This window comes from Sipha flava, unplaced genomic scaffold (assembly GCF_003268045.1).
Source record: "Sipha flava isolate LNK unplaced genomic scaffold, YSA_version1 134_pilon_pilon, whole genome shotgun sequence".
Classification (NCBI taxonomy): Eukaryota; Metazoa; Arthropoda; class Insecta; order Hemiptera; family Aphididae; genus Sipha; species Sipha flava.
In genome coordinates, this window is record NW_020271760.1 from 1233226 (window position 1) to 1251190 (window position 17965).

The 17965-nt window shown below is 27.7% G+C and overlaps 1 protein-coding gene across 1 annotated transcript; it reads left to right on the plus strand.

Annotated features, from left to right (window-relative positions):
* The first annotated feature begins 13618 nt into the window (after positions 1 to 13618).
* Positions 13619 to 17421, plus strand: LOC112679417 (acyl-CoA Delta(11) desaturase-like). The gene is made up of 6 exons (XM_025549212.1): positions 13619 to 13935; positions 14182 to 14359; positions 15700 to 15830; positions 15895 to 16100; positions 16812 to 16997; positions 17061 to 17421. Exons 1-6 carry the CDS (start codon positions 13867 to 13869, stop codon positions 17389 to 17391), a joined length of 1101 nt encoding a protein of 366 aa, XP_025404997.1. The 5' UTR covers positions 13619 to 13866; the 3' UTR covers positions 17392 to 17421.
* The last annotated feature ends 544 nt before the right edge of the window (positions 17422 to 17965 follow it).

A 17965-nucleotide genomic window follows, 5' to 3' on the forward strand; every position in this document is an offset into this window, starting at 1 on the left:
TACTCCGTCCTCATATCGACCCATAAGTCTCCTACCACTCTTCGGTAAACTTTGTGAAAAATTAGTTTTAAAACGTATTTCTCCTTTCTTAAATGATGTATCAGTTATACCTCAGACCCAATTCGGTTTTCGTGAACGTCACTCAACCATTCACCAAATACACAGACTGACTGACTCCATATCTAATTCCCTGGAAAAAAAAAGAATACTGTTCAGCAGCCCTACTTGATGTATCCCAAGCGTTTGATAAAGTGTGGCATCCTGGTCTTTTGTACAAATTAAAAAAAATTTTACCTCTACCCTCCTACCTATTTTATAAATCTTATCTTGAAGACCGTTACTTTGTGATCAAAATTGGATCAGAAATGTCATCCTTGGCTCGAATTTCCGCCGGGGTCCCCCAAGGAGCCGTCTCATCCCCCACTCTTTACAATCTGTATTCAGCTGATCAACCGACAACCCCTTACACCTCAGTTGCAGATTTTGCCGACGACAAAATTATTTACTCCTCACACAAAGACCCAACAATTGCTGGCATGAATCTACAAAACCACCTAAACCTTATGTCTTCCTGGTATGACAAATGGAAAATAAAAATAAATCATGAGAAATCTACTCATCTAACCTTTACATTGAATCGTGGAACCGTACCACCTATAAACCTAAATAACCTAATCATTCCAAAATCCTCTAGCGCCCGTTATCTGGGCCTAATTCTAGATCAACGATTAACCTGGGCAGACCACATAAAAAAGAAAAAAATCCTCCTGAACTCTAGAAGGAAATCACTACAATTCTTACTCGGAAAACACTCTAAACTTAATATAAAAACAAAATTACTCTTATATAAAACTCTATTAATGCCCATTTGGACGTACGGTATTCAACTATGGGGCGTAGCCAAAAAATCAAACACAAATAAAATTCAAACCTTTCAATCCACAACCCTCCGTATAATCACGAATGCCCCTTTTTATGTTTCTAATCACACCCTTCATACAGACTTAAATATTAATACAATAGAAGAAATTGCCAAAATTCTTTATAAACGTTTCCGCTCCCGACTGATGAACCACTCCAATCCACTTATTTCCGCTCTAGGTTCCGACACCATTCCTGGTAATCCTCCTCGTCTATTGAATAGAAAGTGGTGCAGAGACTTAAATACCAATTAAAAAAATATATATAGGTAAAAAATTAACCTAATCATATTAGAAAGTGTCGCCATTGGGTGGCTGCTTTTATCACGTACCAATGTCAAGTTATAGTATATATTCCGCATGCATACTTATTGTAATAACTAATTTACAGATTGTACGCCTTATAATAAAAGTTAATAAAAAAAAAAAAAAAAAAAAATTTTAACAATCTTTATCACGAATATACACAAACTTTAATATATAAATGCATATAACTTAGAACCTACACAAATACAGTTGTGATAACCATTGTAATCAATCATTTAATAAAACAATTAATCATTATATTTTTTTATGCATAGCTATAGTTTTCTTATTAAAAATCCATAATTTACACATTATGTACATATATTATGTACCTTCCTTAATTTTGCCATTTTTATATAGTAATATGGAACTCTCACTTAGGTACACAGAATCAATGGTTTGGAAGTGACTAACTCTGTTTAATAATATCATAATCTTTTTGTAATACTGTTCGTTGGAAATAAATAAATATTATCATTGTTAACAACGAGCTCAACACATTTCCATATAATTTAATAAAATTAAAATTGATGTAACCACCTATTTCAAATCTTCGAATATCGTAATAAAATCTTATCTTAAGTGCTTCTCATTAATTAGATAGTATAAAATGTTGATTAAGTCATATATTTATAACCAGTCTGTTGAAAATAAATTAAGATTAATAAATATTTTGTCTTTTTAAATTATAGATATTTGTGCGGAGCAAACTTACTCATACATGCAATACGCATAAATCATTTTGGATAAAACTCGGTGGTCCTCGATGTCAGCCGGTCAAGATATGGATGATTCGAGGTTGGTCGATGATGGTGACGGCTTGACGTTTTTAAAAACTATCGCCGATGGAGTTGGGATAGTGTTTCTAAGTGTAGGTACAGTAGTCGGTTATCAAAATACTTTCACAGCAGATGTTCGATCGAGCAAGTGATGGCAATGTTGTTTGCTCTTCATCGAACATTCCAGGGCGAAGTGTTCACCCAGTGGATACATTGTCACCGGTTCCGACAACAGCCTCCTCTGTGTACGAGGTAGGCGGGGGTTTGCCGGATCGATGTTGACGTGGCCCGGGTTGTGGCTGGGTAAACAGCAGGAGCGGGTCCGCGATAGTGGTGTACGTTGTCAAATACGCCGAAATTTATTAGGATTTCAAATAAATATAATAAAGATTTTAAATAAAAAAAAGAAAAGAAATCAATTAGAATTGCCTAATACTACAACGTGTTGTACCTCAACTATCACGGGACCGTGTTATGATCAAATGTAGCATCACTTAGTACACATCAACAGTTAAGTAAGGTCTAACCTAACTGTGATACACAATTAAAATGCACTAATTATTAGTAATGTATTATTTTATTATTATACATATTAGAAGTTAAAAAAAAAGTGATAAACATATCATAGATAATTCTTAATGTTATCGCAAAGTTAATAAATTAATAAAATGAGTCATAAATTCAATCTTAGTTCGTGATTCTTTGAATCAACGATTGAATTTAAATTCAGTTTAATTAGTAAACTAAATGTGAGTGAACGAATCTTTTTAGTGGTTCGATTCAAAAGAGTCAAATCATTAAACGGTTCATTTTTCTCCATCCTTAATATACCACAATACTATTTTCGGTCGCCGTTGACGACACGACGATTCTGGTAAATAACCAATAACGATAAAATATTATACCTATTGATTTTTTTTTTGTTCTTTTTTAAACATCGGCAACATAGGCTATTAGTTTTTATATTAAGAGTACGTCACATTCGCATGTGTTGTCTCCGTCTGACATACGTACAACATAGAAAATTTACGTTCAGTTATTCAAATGTATACCTAATAGTATACCTACTGATTTAATTTATTTTATTCGTTTATTTTCTTATTTTTTTTTTTATTTATTCACGAAAATAAATCCATTTACTGAAATATAATATTTCAGTATAACAAAAAAAATGATGTGTATTATTTCTTGTAGAGGTAGTTTTTGCTCTAAAATTTAGTTTTTTAGGAGATCTTGGCAGTCAATTTTACTATTAAATGATTTAAAAGAAAAAGATAAAATAAATATATTCTACGATTTTTTTAAAGTAGATTTTTTAAAAAAACCGAATACTTCTTCATAACCTGAGCTTCCCCCTCAGGATTAACGATCAACGTTGCATTTGAATGATAAGAATCGTGAAAAATAGTTTTTTCTCGATACTTTGAAAATAATATTAATATATTTTAGTTACCTATTGACAATTGCATTTCTATTTCATAATCGTATACATCATATATTCATATTCATTTACATGTATATATTATTATGCACATTTCATGTAATAAAATATGTTAAAAATCTTGTAGCAACAGCACCCGTAGTGGTTGAAATTAAAAATGACATTATGAGTAAATTCAAAAATATGTTGTATGCTCAGAGTGAAAAGCTCTACGATGAAAATAAAAATATTTTTCTCGCTTCAGTTAATGATATTCAGGTTCGAGTCAACATGAAGTACGTTTCACCAAAAGACCAATTCAACAACAATTGGGACAGTTGCAAAAACATGTGGGTTAAATGTTTTAGAAATAACCTTCCGACGTTAGGAGACAACACAAATAACAGAATTAAAAGATCTTTTTGGACATTAAAACAAAGTCTTCATACAAGGTTCTCTTCGCTTCCTGAAATTTCTCAAAGTATCGTTCATCTTGTATCGTTCTGCTCAGAAAGACTTACTGAATCCACTTCTACGGCAAATCTCAGATCGCTGAAAATACATGACAAAGACACTAACATCTGTAAATTGAATGCTGAAGCATCACTTGCCTTGAATGACCGTGGTTGTGTACTTTTTCATAAAAGCTTGAAAGCTTTACAAGACCGGAAAGAGTTTATGAAGTTGGAATGTGGAGGTGTACGAGAACGATATGAAGAGGATGAAGTCGTTTATAAATGTTCAAATATTGAATGTACCTGTACGTTCTATGCTAACAATCAGTCTCCATGCCGCCATATACTACTAATAAGAGAACAACAATGTGGGTCACTCTCAGCCGTTTTCGAATTGTCTCTGTTTCATAGTCGTTATCATCAACGAAGAAATGTAGAGCTTAATTATACAGCTACGCGTAATTTAGATGAAATAGAAGATGAAGTACAACTAGATGAGATAGAAAATAGAGTACGTCTAGATGAGGAAGAAGTTCCGGTATTGAGTAACCGTCAAAAATACAATATGATGTTGCCTATCGCCCTCAGCATCGCTAGCCTATCTGCTTGCCATGGAACAAACCAATTTCAAGCTTACCTTAAGGGTATGAAAGAAATTGAACGTATCATACGATCTGGTTCTGAAATTGAAAATTGTTCATTACTTGCAGCGAGCGCTTGTGCATCTATAGAAACTAAACTAAAGTCAACACTCGCAATCGAATTCGAGCCTCCAGTACAACAAACATTGAACGAAGAGGACAATAGCGAAGGAACATCAACCACACTTGAAGACGAAAGCAAGCCTGCTGATCTATCTGGACGATTACTACTAAAGTTTAAGGATAAATTGAAAGTTAGAGGTAGACCCAAACGCGCATTAAAACAACTTTGCTCCTTCAATAAAACAAGTGTTGATAGAGCCACTAAAAAAAAACATAGCAGTGAGCCACCCTCAAAAAAACAAAAAAAGTGATGAAGGTAATACCTTATAATACAGGTAATAACTTAAAATAAGTGACAGCATATCAAATTGTTTGATATATATATATATATATATATATATATATTCTATTTGACGCATTTTATTCATGTAATAAAATATATAATATTGTAATAAATAATATGACGTAATATACCTTAAAAAAATTTAATGATTTTCATGTCTGAATGATTTTGACGCAGTACCTGCATATAACGTTTTATACGTAGGTACCGTACCTGCATATAAACACAACCTATATATATGTATACACATATTATAAGAATTTATTTTTGGTGGTGAATAATACTGGATACAAGGCTGAGATTTCTCCTTACATAATTTATTTTAATTTATTTATTAAATTGTAATTAACCAATATAAAAAACACGTGACTTTTCACCAACATTGATTAGAAAAGACTAGACCGGAATCGGACCAAACGTAGTTCTAAAACTTATACAAAAAAATAACTGATTTCATATTTTTAAAATTTGGATCAATTCTAACCATAACAATGAGTTTATAATATATTATACTTAGCCTAAAAAAAAAACCTGTTGTAAAATTATATTTAAATTATTCAAGTTACATACAAAATATATATATGTATATATTATACGTACTTCAATAATTGTAGTAATAATTGTAGTTATGAACAATTATTGTTTATTCTGAAAAAAAATTACTTGGAAACCTTCAAATATTAGTTTCCAAATGTTTTACTTGATTACACAAAGGAAATAATTTAATATTGGAATAAACATTGGATAAGTGATTAAGTTATTTATTGGTAGACAAAAAATTATTACCTTTATTATTTTTAATAAGTAGATATCTGAAATCTGATGTAATCATAAACTTTGAACCAAATTAGTAAATATAGAATAATGAAAAATTAATGAGACATATCTAAAATAATATACATATATTATTACTTAAATTTAATTACATCCATAGTAATAATATGTTATGAATCATACTTAATGAATTTCTCATAATAAAATGTATTTAATTCATTGAAACACAAATAAAAATATAACAATGAATACGATTTCAAATTAAATTTAAACTATTCACATACCTGATTCTGATACTATGCACTATTATATATTTAATATTGCTGAAATTATTATAATACATTACATTTATTATAAATCCATTACTATTCATTCATTCAATACTTAAGCATACATTTGGTTTGTTATAAGGGTGGGGGAGGGCTAAAATTGTAAAAATACAGTCATACCTAAATATTAAACATACATACTTTAATATTTTTTCTTGTATAAACTTAACGTGAAATACTTTTGTTCATCTGCAAATTGTAAAAAAAAAATGACCTCTTTATAAATATTTTTAGTCTTTCATTTTTCTATATTTAAGACTAAATAAATTACCCAGCCTAATCCGTAATAATAATTGTTATTGTTTAGCTCCTTTAGGGTGCAACTAGCTGTGAATGCAATTTCTTAAAATGTAAATTACCTAAAATAAAGCGTTATCTAACACATAAAACTTAAAAAATAAAAATAATATTTACATCTATTTTCAATTTTTTTCTTCAAGTCCTTAAGAGACCATACATGGTCAGCTTTGAATGATAATAACGTGATTGACATTTATGACTGACTGTGTATGTGTACAACTAATAATCAAATTTTACGTCTGATGAAAATTGAACATGTTTGAATTTTTATCATCAGTCAAGATGGTTGACATTCATGATTGCTCGTGTATGTAAATACTTGAAAGTTAGTCGAACGAGCCGAAAAGTGCAGTACTCATGAGCTCACTTGTATACCAATAGAATAAATAAGTATCAATATTATTTATTTAAAACTATATTAAATTGAATAGAATAATAAATAATATAATTTTTTGAAACACTAAAAATTTGAAACAGTTAAATATACCTTTATTAATATTTCCTGTTTTATTTTTACGGGAAAAGTTTCTGTACCAGAACTTATATAAAAATGTTAGTTATAATAATAGAAGTAATTATTTTATTAAATTCTAGAAGATATTTTGATCCGTAAATAAGTTTTTGACTTAATATTCTCAAGAGATCTAAATATACTAAAAAATATCAATATAAAAATAATACAAAATATACAATATATAATAAAATACAAAATAAACACTGAAAGTATATTCTATTTTTCTTACCCCATTTAATTTATTTTTAAATTACAATATTTACATGATATTTAAAACATTATAAATTAAAGTGATATATAAGGTAATTTTATAGTTCAATTATTTCTAATTATAAATTGTGAGCAACCAATAATAAATTAAATAGATAGCCAGAAAAAAAAATTATACACAAGTTGTGTTATATAACGATTTACTGACTCATCAACAGTCAACAATGATATTTCACTCTAATTGTATGCAACACGTAATAATATACATATATTAATATTTATTTTTTTATTCATTAATTACATACAAACTACATTTTTGTGATTTCAAATTTCAAGTTTTCTTTTGATAAGGACCATTTATTATAAACTTACAATTTACACTGTAAATACGTCTGTGATATCACTAATAACTAATGAGATTTCAAATGTGTAAATATTTTAAGTTATCAAACATCTCGCCAACCAACGAATTATTATGTTTAGAACAAAATGGATATATAGGTATAATGCCGTTTGTAAAATGTGATCGAAAATATTAAACCACTCCAACTACCACAAGGAGCCTAGGCTACTTGATGAGGACTCGAAAATATATACATAAATGGTTTTCCATTAGTACTCTTGATTTGATGTGAGTAATACCCGGGCACCCCTTTATCCGGATAATACCCGATTTTGTGGGTAGTCAACGTTTTCGGGCAGTAGGTACTCATTATCCAACATTTTCGGGTACCCGATTGTTTTTGATATACGTAAACGGTTTAGCTAAGTCTTAACTGCTAAGAGGTAATCATTATTAAATTATACATTACACAATTATTTGAATAAAAAATATTAAAATATCTCCTCTTTTAAATTAACAAAATTACGTTTTAAAAATAAAATCTTTAGTATTTTATGTGAGTGTTATTAGTGATATTATATTTCAATAATTAGTTTGTTTAAGTTTTCATTATGCGGTCACCTTATAATACTGGATTAATAATTATTCTCGAGAAAGTCCAAAATAAATTCCTACGCTTTTTGGCTTTTAAGTGCAATATAACCTGAACTCCTCATACATCTTACAATTCTTTACTTACCATACTTACTTCAATCTTGAATCCCTGTAACAACGAACAGTTAGGCTTGACTTATATTTTATTGATAAGTTATTAAATGGCTGTATTGACTCTATTAACTTCTTAAGTCCTCTATCGTTCAAAGTTGTCTTAATTCACACACAATCAACAAACCAATTTTATTTCAAATCTGAAACTATCAACTATGCTACTTACAAATCACTCATACGAATCATGAACATTGTAAATAATTATAACATTGATCCGCTTTGAACTATCTGGTTTTACTCATTTAAAAATCATGTTTCCGCTAACCTAATTATGCATATAAATTGATATACCTTTAATATTTTTATATTTTATTAAATTAAGTATTTTATTGTTTTAATCTATTTTTGAATGTTATGTATTAAATATATTCATGTAATTAGGCTCAAACCCATATATTTGTATAAATAAATAAATAATAATTAATAAATAAAATAATAAATAATAATGATGTGTTTATAATTAATATATTTACTGAACATAGCTCCAATAGCGGCCTCATATATGTAGAGGAGGATTGCTCTGATCATTCCAATAATGGAAAGCTTCTAGTAAGAAATATTATTTTGTTAGTACTTTGAAAAGGGTAATTTTATGAATTTTTTTAATAATTCCGAAAAACTGATAAAATTCATAAAAATAATCGGTAAATTTACCATTTTTGATAAAATTGATTTAAGTTTTAATTTTCATCAAAATAGTAATGATAGAGACTTGAAATTTTTACTGAATGGTAATATCATATTTTTCATTATTGTAAAATTATCAAAAAAATTTGACTTTTTATGCTATTTTTAGGTATTTGAAAATTTTATGTTTTCTTAGCTTTTTAGTAAAATGTCGATAAAATTATTTGGGTTTAAAAAAAAAAAAGCTAGAAAATCTAATACCAAGTTCTACATAAATATATTCTCTAAATATATCTCTAAATGGTTAACGAAAAAAAGGTGTACATGTGTTCAATTTTGACGAAATTGCATATTTCTGCAAATTTCGATTATATAATAAAAATATTAATAGTATTGATTCGAAACAATTACTGAATACTGATATTAGCATTTTGTACACATACAATGTTCTAGACGTTTTAATGATATTTTTGCTATTTATAGTCACCTGAAATTTTCAATTTTGCCTAATTTTAATCAGTTGCAGTATATAATTATTATAGTTATTTTTACTCTAATATTAAAACTAACACCCATTAGAACTACCTAGTAAACGTAAATTTTCTATGTTACACGTTTGTAAGACAGAGACAACACATGCGAGTGTGACATCCTCTTAACTACTTGGACGTATTTTTTTTTTATTTTTTTTTAAACATTTGAACTTTATTCTACCTTATTATTATAATATGCTGTACATATATGTTACTGTAAATATATAAACCATCTTTAGAAATATGAACGGAACAGTTTCTGACCTCTTCAACTCGGAATAATTTTTTTCAAGTGCAATAAGCATTACTTCATAATACTTCAACTTTAAAAGAACAATATTGAAATATCATTCTCTCATCCCTAACCTGTATCTCACATGATCTAGGAGTTTCACTTCTTTTATAACAATAAAAAAGTATTTGTTTGATCGGCATTCTAAAATTATAACAAAAAAAATTCCGAGGAAATCTCATATGATCCATGGAAAAGTTCATTTTTTAAACTTTTTAAATCTCATTAACTTTTTGCACGTTAATATTTTGAAAAAAGCTTATGAGGCCCTCCTTAATGCTATTTTCAACAATTTATATAATAAGTGTTTTAAGTCTAAAATTACGTTAAAAGGTGGTTTTGTACTTTTTGCGTATCATTTTATTACTTTTGAACATGTCAATGTGGTCTTCTTAAGGGCTTCTTACACCAATAATTCAATACATTTATTATTATAATTACCTTAAATTACTCATCCGAGCCAATTATCAAAAAAAGTACTAATGAGAAAATATAACAATTATAAATGGTTTTACCTGAATTTTATAAAAGTTGGACCAGAAGTATAATTATGTCAATAAAATTATCGATTATTATACATATATTATATAATTTATATAATTAATAATGAAACGCATTGACATTACATAAGTGTAATAAATGTAATTGAAATACCATATTTCTAATCCGATCCCTAAAATTTTTCTGAAAGTTTTCACTTAATATTAATACATGTAAAAAAAATTAGTCTCTCAAAATGCATACATAAAAGTAACGACTACATCACCCAAAAGTGTTTTAATAATTACAATTAAATTTGACGCGTTGAAACATTTTTTTTTATTTTTTTTTTTTTTATTACCTTCTAATGTACAACTATGATAGCTCAACGATTAATTAAAATGTCGTTACTATGATAAAAAAAATATTACAGCAATAACAATCTGTTGTTATTAATTTAAACCATCAACTTAACTGGTATTCATAGACGTTTGCAGGGGGTATGCAGGGTATGCAACTGCATACCCTAAACATAGAGCCTTCTTTCTAAAATTACAAAAAATAAATAAAATAAAATTATTTGGTCTTATGTATATTATGTGATTTTGTACTACATTATGATTTTTATTATATTTTTATATTCAGTCCCAGACAGTTTAATTTATTTTTGAAACACAAATCATATGCTATAATAACGATTTAATGTGTTAATGAAATTAAAAAGTACAATAATTCAACCGAGATTAAATAGCTATCCACCACAGAACAAGAAATGGCTATAAACTAAAATCCCGAAAACATTATTGGTGTATTAATAACTCAACTGTACGCAGAATCGTTTTATGATTAATTTTGATTATTTATCATATTTATTTTGTATATAATTACGTTTTTATTTATTTACCCTATTTAAATGTATTACTCAAACCATTTCAAGTGTTATGTATTTAATTTTTTTTTCGTAATTTATTTTAAATTTTAATAATGAAGACAGTTAAAACGATTAAAAAATGACTATTCAGTCACTTTTTTCGGGGACAAAAATTAAAATTTTAAATTAAATAGTTACTAAGACCAGAATTTCAAACGCTTAAATTAACTTTCAGTTTTTTGGAGAGGGGGGTAGGCAGTGGCAGCATTTTGCATACCCTGAAAAAGAGGTCTGCGCACGCCTATGCTAGTATTTCTTATCAAAAAATATTTGGCTTGCAGTTATTTATTGTTTTAACATTTATTTTTCAATAAAGTACTAAAATAAACTCTAGTACTTGATTTAAGTCGAGTAAAGTCGAATAATATCAAGTACTCGTGTTTACGAGTACATTTTATTTTTGAAGACTCGCGTCGAGTCGAGTGCTCGAACAGTTTGACGTATCATCACATAAATTAATATTTAACCAGATAAAGTGTAACCGTTGGGTTGCTTATTTTCTCGTGTTACTCTCGTCATTGTATTTTAGCATATATTCTTGTTTACATTTTTTCTTACAGATATTAATAATGGAAATAAATAAAAAAATAAAAAAAAACTGAGGCGATACTCATTACGTATAATGTATATTTAAAACACAAAATTCTATTTAGATTTAAGACTTCATATTATCTACAAGCTGTATTTTGAAATGTTTAGGTATTAGTTAATTATATACACACCATTAATTATATTAAAATACATTATAAATAAAATTGGTGGATACATTATAAATAAAATTGGTGGTAGATTTAATTAATTTTTGGTAAATTATTTATTACGTAATATAATTTCCTTGGCCGATTACAAATGTTTCTTGACGTAAAGTGTTGAGAATTATTAAAGAGTTACTTGAACAATAACGATTAAAACTAATTATTTTGGTTTGGTTTTTAAACTATATGCACAAAAATTTACTCATCTTATCGTTTAATGAGATATTAGTCATTTACACGAACAGAACAGGTAGCTTAGTAATAAGTATAAATAACGGTGTTATTATAAATGGTCAAAGGGCACCATATTGTAAATAGTATCTATATGTGTATTGAAATAACATATTTTACCACTATAGTTAGTCATTTCTAATAAATCCACACAAGCGAAAATACTAAAAATCAGGTACATTTAATATTGACGAAACTGATAGGTATGGATTTTCAAAAAAAATTACCACCCCCCTCCCTCCATCCAACTATAGTTCTAAATCCACGCCAGGAAATAGATAGGCTAATATAATAATTACTTAATTATGCAGTAACTTGAATGACTTTTTTTTTCATACAAAAAAATAACTTTTAATTATAACTGGTAGATGTGGCAACTACATGTTTCATCAAGTGTATTGATTTTTTTTCTAAATTTTATTTAACATTTCATGTTCTGTTCGATGATTTTTTATTATATTTTATATGATCTCCAAGAGTTCTTGTTGATTTAATTATTTTTTAATTTATGGTATGAACATTGAAATATGAAAATATGTAAATAGCGATCCTATATTTATAATTATATCAGATAAATGATGAATTAAAGGTTTTGTTCAAGGAAATTAAGCAGCATTTAATTATATAAATCAAATATAATTCATATTATAGAAATATAAACTAAAATAACACTATGAATAAGTAAGAGAACATTATTTAAACGTTAGTAAAAATATTATTGTTTCTTTGCATATTAAAAACATTGATTATTTCAAATGATTAGGTACAATACGATTTACTAATATATTTGCATTCCTGAGATTTTGAGGTCATTTTCCATTTCGATTATGTGTTTTCTTTGATTATTTTTCTTTGAAGCGATCTTCAGTCATAACAAGACATCGATATAAAGTCCAGTAGGAGGAGTCGTTAGATCGTTATTAATAAATCGTTATTTTTAATTTGATTTAACAACTGACGAAAAACAAAAACAACGCATTATTTAACTATTTACAAATAATACCATTGTGTACATAACGATCGTTTTTCAAACTTTTTTACTGCTGATCTTCGAAACGACAAATACGGTGTAAAATAATGCGTACGATGCACTACAAAATGAGGACACGTTTCGAAAAACTTTTATAGTTTGGTTACACTGATACGGATAAGATTCGTTCGCGGCACTTCGGCGTCGTGGTCGCCTCTATTATACCTAAGCAATAATATCCAGATTATAATGATTGTTACACCGCCGTGTCGTCCGTGATTCATCGGACAGCTGAGACGATCTGCTTATTTTCGATTAAGAAAGATTTGTGCGTCTCGTGACGTGTTGGATTTAGATAGTTAAGTGCGGAAAGAGATAATATATGTGTGAAAACAACTCAATGGGTCCGAGCTTACAGAACTTTGAACTCGAAAAAATGATGTTATCGGAGTAATACCCGATTTCGTATTTTCGTATTACACGCGTGTTGTAAGCGTTCACCGTTACAGATCATCTCGTTGGATTTTCGGTGTACAGCGACTCGCATTCTAATAAATATCCCCCCGCCTATCGCTCCTCAAGAAGCAATACAACTGCGATCGAGAGGAAAAAAAAAAAGGAGGAGAAAGAAAACCTCACCAAACGTGACACACCGCCGCGCATATGTTCGGATGCAGCATGTGCCCACTTGCTGTGTTCACGAACCATGATTAGCCCCGTCTTATCTTGTTTTATTTTCATTCTCGTCTTGAAAATGTTTCGCGTACCTTTTACCCTAGGCCCTAATCTCAAATCCAATTAACTATATATACGCAGATTATTACGATTTACCTAATCATTATTACTGGTCGCTTCGCCTGTTGCGGTACCTACCTAACAAGAATGACGATGGACGCTGCTGTCACCAACGGTAACGTTGCAAACATGAACACCGCAGACACTATGATGGAGGTGAAAATCTTTTAATTCTTTTTGAAATTGAATTTGAAAATTCTTTTTGATGTTCCATAACTATTACATATTTATTTCCTTTTTAAAATTGTTTCGAACAGTTTTCCTATTTCAATTCATTACGGTTAATATTTTTTTTTCTGATTTGTCCAAAAATGTGTTGCGTTTCAATTTTATTTTGTTTTACAATATATGACGTATTCCTTTGTTACATACTGGTTGTAATGTTCTTATTTAATATTTCAGACTGATCTTAGTGTGGTGGAAAAAAATAAACAAGATAGAATGGATCCATCATTAAATGAACCAGCCAAGGTTGAAATAATTTGGGGAATTGTTTTGTTCTTTGTTGCTGGCCATCTGAGTGCTATTTATGGATTATATTTGGTATTTGTTTCGACCAAAATATACACAACATTGTTTGGTAAGTACATTACAATTAATTTGGTGCAAGCTTAAAATAAAATAAATTCCCTGTTATAAAAATAATGTTTTTAAATACATCAAATTTTATTAAAAACAAATAAGAATTTGGTTTTCTCGTAGACATTTATTATTAATTTGATATTTATCTCATATTAGTGACTATTACAACAATGTTTAGATATCCATCACTTTCTTTTCTTTTAGACTTATAGTGAAAGTATTATACATGCTTTTCTTAAATCTTGAAAAATTTCATTTTTAAGCTAAACTTAACTAATATTATTAACTACTATAAGGAAATTTTTTTTCTGAAGTTAACATTATTATATTAATGATATTAATTTTAGTATTTGCTGTATTAATATTTATAACGCGTTGTTAAAAATGTGACTTTTTTGGTAATAAAAATAAAACTTTTTTTGTACATATATTTTTAAAATTTAAATAAATAATATCAATAAAATCAATATAATTTAATGTATAAATATGAAAAAAATGTCAGTTTAATTTTAATTTTATGTAATGATAATTAAGAAGTGAAAATATATCTATTAAATTACCTATACATTTAAATACTTTTTTCATACAATTTTACCATTTTTGGTGAATACACATGTTTCTATCTATATAGTTCATAGGAACTGTTAGTTTACTATAAGGTATTACAGATAGAACCAATAATAATAATAATAATAATAATAATAATAATAATAAATGCTAAATTGCTGACTACTTTATAGGTATGCCATGTAACATAGTTTTCCACACCACTAGTAACACCATGTTATGTCTATTTAAATAAAAATAGGGTTCTCATAACAAATCAAATATGTTTCAGATTATTCTAGACTTCCAAAATTAATAACCTTATACTTTTCAATTCCTACCAAAGTAACATTGTAAGAAACCTCTAAGGTTTTTACCCAATCAGTGTAACAATTATTAAATAAAAGTATTTTTGTTAATTTAAATTACACTCTTTAAATCCCTGATGGTTTGTCATGTGAAGCATTGGGTCATCATTAAATATAGTTGTAAATACTTAACAAGTTTTCTTTACATTCGAGCCGAGTCACTATGTATTGAAATTCATATTAATTCACTAATAAGTAATATCAGCCTATACCTAATGAATGTATATAAACCAATTTTTCAATATTAATTAAACTATTAAAAATAGTATTTGTTATTTCCATAAAAAAGTTTAAAGTTATGCATTCTTCTGAAAAAAAAAGTAATATTTTATATTATTACAGAATATTTTAAATAATAACTTATATTTATTATTTATTCTCTAACCTTTTGTTTAATATTTTTAACACAATTTTTCTTTTTTAGCATTGAGTTTATGGATATTATCAGGCTTGGGTGTAACAGCTGGACTTCATCGGTTATGGTCTCACAAATCCTACAAAGCTAAATGGCCTTTACGATTTATTTTAATGCTAATGAGTACCATGGCATTTGAGGTAAAATATTTTGCTTTAGAAAAAATATTTCATTAATTTAACTATTTTAATTTTTAATTTATAGAATCATATTTATGAATGGTGCATGGATCATCGAATTCATCACAAGTACACAGATACCAATTCTGATCCACATAATGCTAAAAGAGGATTTTTTTTTTCGCATATAGGATGGCTTGTAGTTCGTAGACATGAAGATTATTATGATAAATGTCGAAAAATTGATATGTCTGATTTGAAAACTGATCCCATTGTAATGTTTCAAAAACTGTAAGACTTAATTTTATACAAATACTAGCCGACTCGAAAAACATTGTTTTGTCATATAAATTATTTCTAGAGAATATTTTGCTAGAAAAAAATAACTAATTTAATATAGGTTTATAAGGACGTGGTATATAAGTGAAAGAGTGCTGTGAATGGTGACGAAATATAAAAATGAAAAAACATTAAACATTTATTTTTTTAATAATTTATTAAAATTTATCCTTTAAAATTATATGTATATTTATCACTAATTATGACAATATTAGTAAAAAAACAATCTTAGAATAACATTGCCCTGATCGCATCTAATCATCAACCGATATGCATAACAATCCTTCAAACTAACATTCTTGTTTGTTTTGGCACCTGTTACAGGATCTTGGTGTTTAATATCCTTCATTTAATTCCAAAAATAAAATTAATAGCATTTAAATAATTTTTAATAGTGTCATTTAATAATTAATTTTCAATTACGCAGTTATCGACCAGGTCAAAAATTATTAAATTAAACTACGATTTATTAAACAATAGCGCTTAGGATTATAAAAATAGATAAAAACCTATTCGCAGATCTACCAAATGTATATACAAAATTTCATTAAAATCTGTTAAGCCATTTAGGAAGAGTATGGTCATAAACACTGTGACATGAGATTTTTGTATATATAGATAATTAATTATTTGTTATAAACCTAACTTGTTTGAATGTTTCAGATTATATATTCCTTTACTGTTACTAATATGTTTTATCATGCCCACAATGATACCTGTTTATTACTGGAACGAATCATACACAAACGCATTCTTTACTTCAACAATGCTGCGTTACATTTTTACATTGAACATGACATGGTTAGTGAACAGTGCTGCTCACATTTGGGGTAACCGTCCATATGATGCGTAAGTTATAAGTTATAAATATTAACTATGAGTTTTAATTATTCTGCTTCATTTTAAATTTAGATCAATAAATCCATCTGAAAATCTATCCGTGTCACTTGGAGCTTTAGGCGAGGGATGGCACAACTATCATCACGTTTTCCCTTGGGATTATAAAGCAGCTGAACTTGGCAACTACAGGGCTAACTTAACAACTGCTTTCATAGACTTTTTTGCGCTCATTGGTTGGGCTTATGATATGAAAACAGTTTCAAACGATATGATCTTAAAACGAGCAAAAAGAACTGGAGATGGTTCTCATCCTAATGGTGATGGAATCTGGGGATGGGATGATTCCAATATTTCTATTGAAGATAAAAAATTAACGACGATTATTAACAAAAAAGATGAATGAAAATATAATAGAATTAGTTTTTTTTTACCTTCTGGCACCTAGCCTTTGTTATAAAATAGTTATTTTTATTGTATTTATTATGTATGATGGGTGATTTAATTATAAATGTGTTAGTTTTAAAATGAAATTAATGATGTTTTAAACATATAATATTTTTATATATATACTTGTTTTGTTAGCAGATAATATATTTTTCTGAAATACTAATACTTTTTTTTCGAATACTTATTTTAATCCCAACTTAAAAGTATATTGGTAATCTATAGATATAAATTAAATACATTAACTAGAATTTTAACTGCTGGTTTTTTAAATAGATAATAAAAAGTAATAAAAATATAACTCCTTAGTAAATAATGTTTTATGATAAAATTTGCAAAATATTTATTGAACAAAACTAATAATTTTAATATTTAAATTTTTAACTTCCAGTTAAATTATTATAATAAAATATTTGTTCTATAAAATAATCTAGTAACTACGAATTAAAATTTCTTTGCCAGAAAATGTCAGTATTTAATTGAACAACATAACTTCACTATGATTCCTAACAAAAATATATGTTATCTTGAAT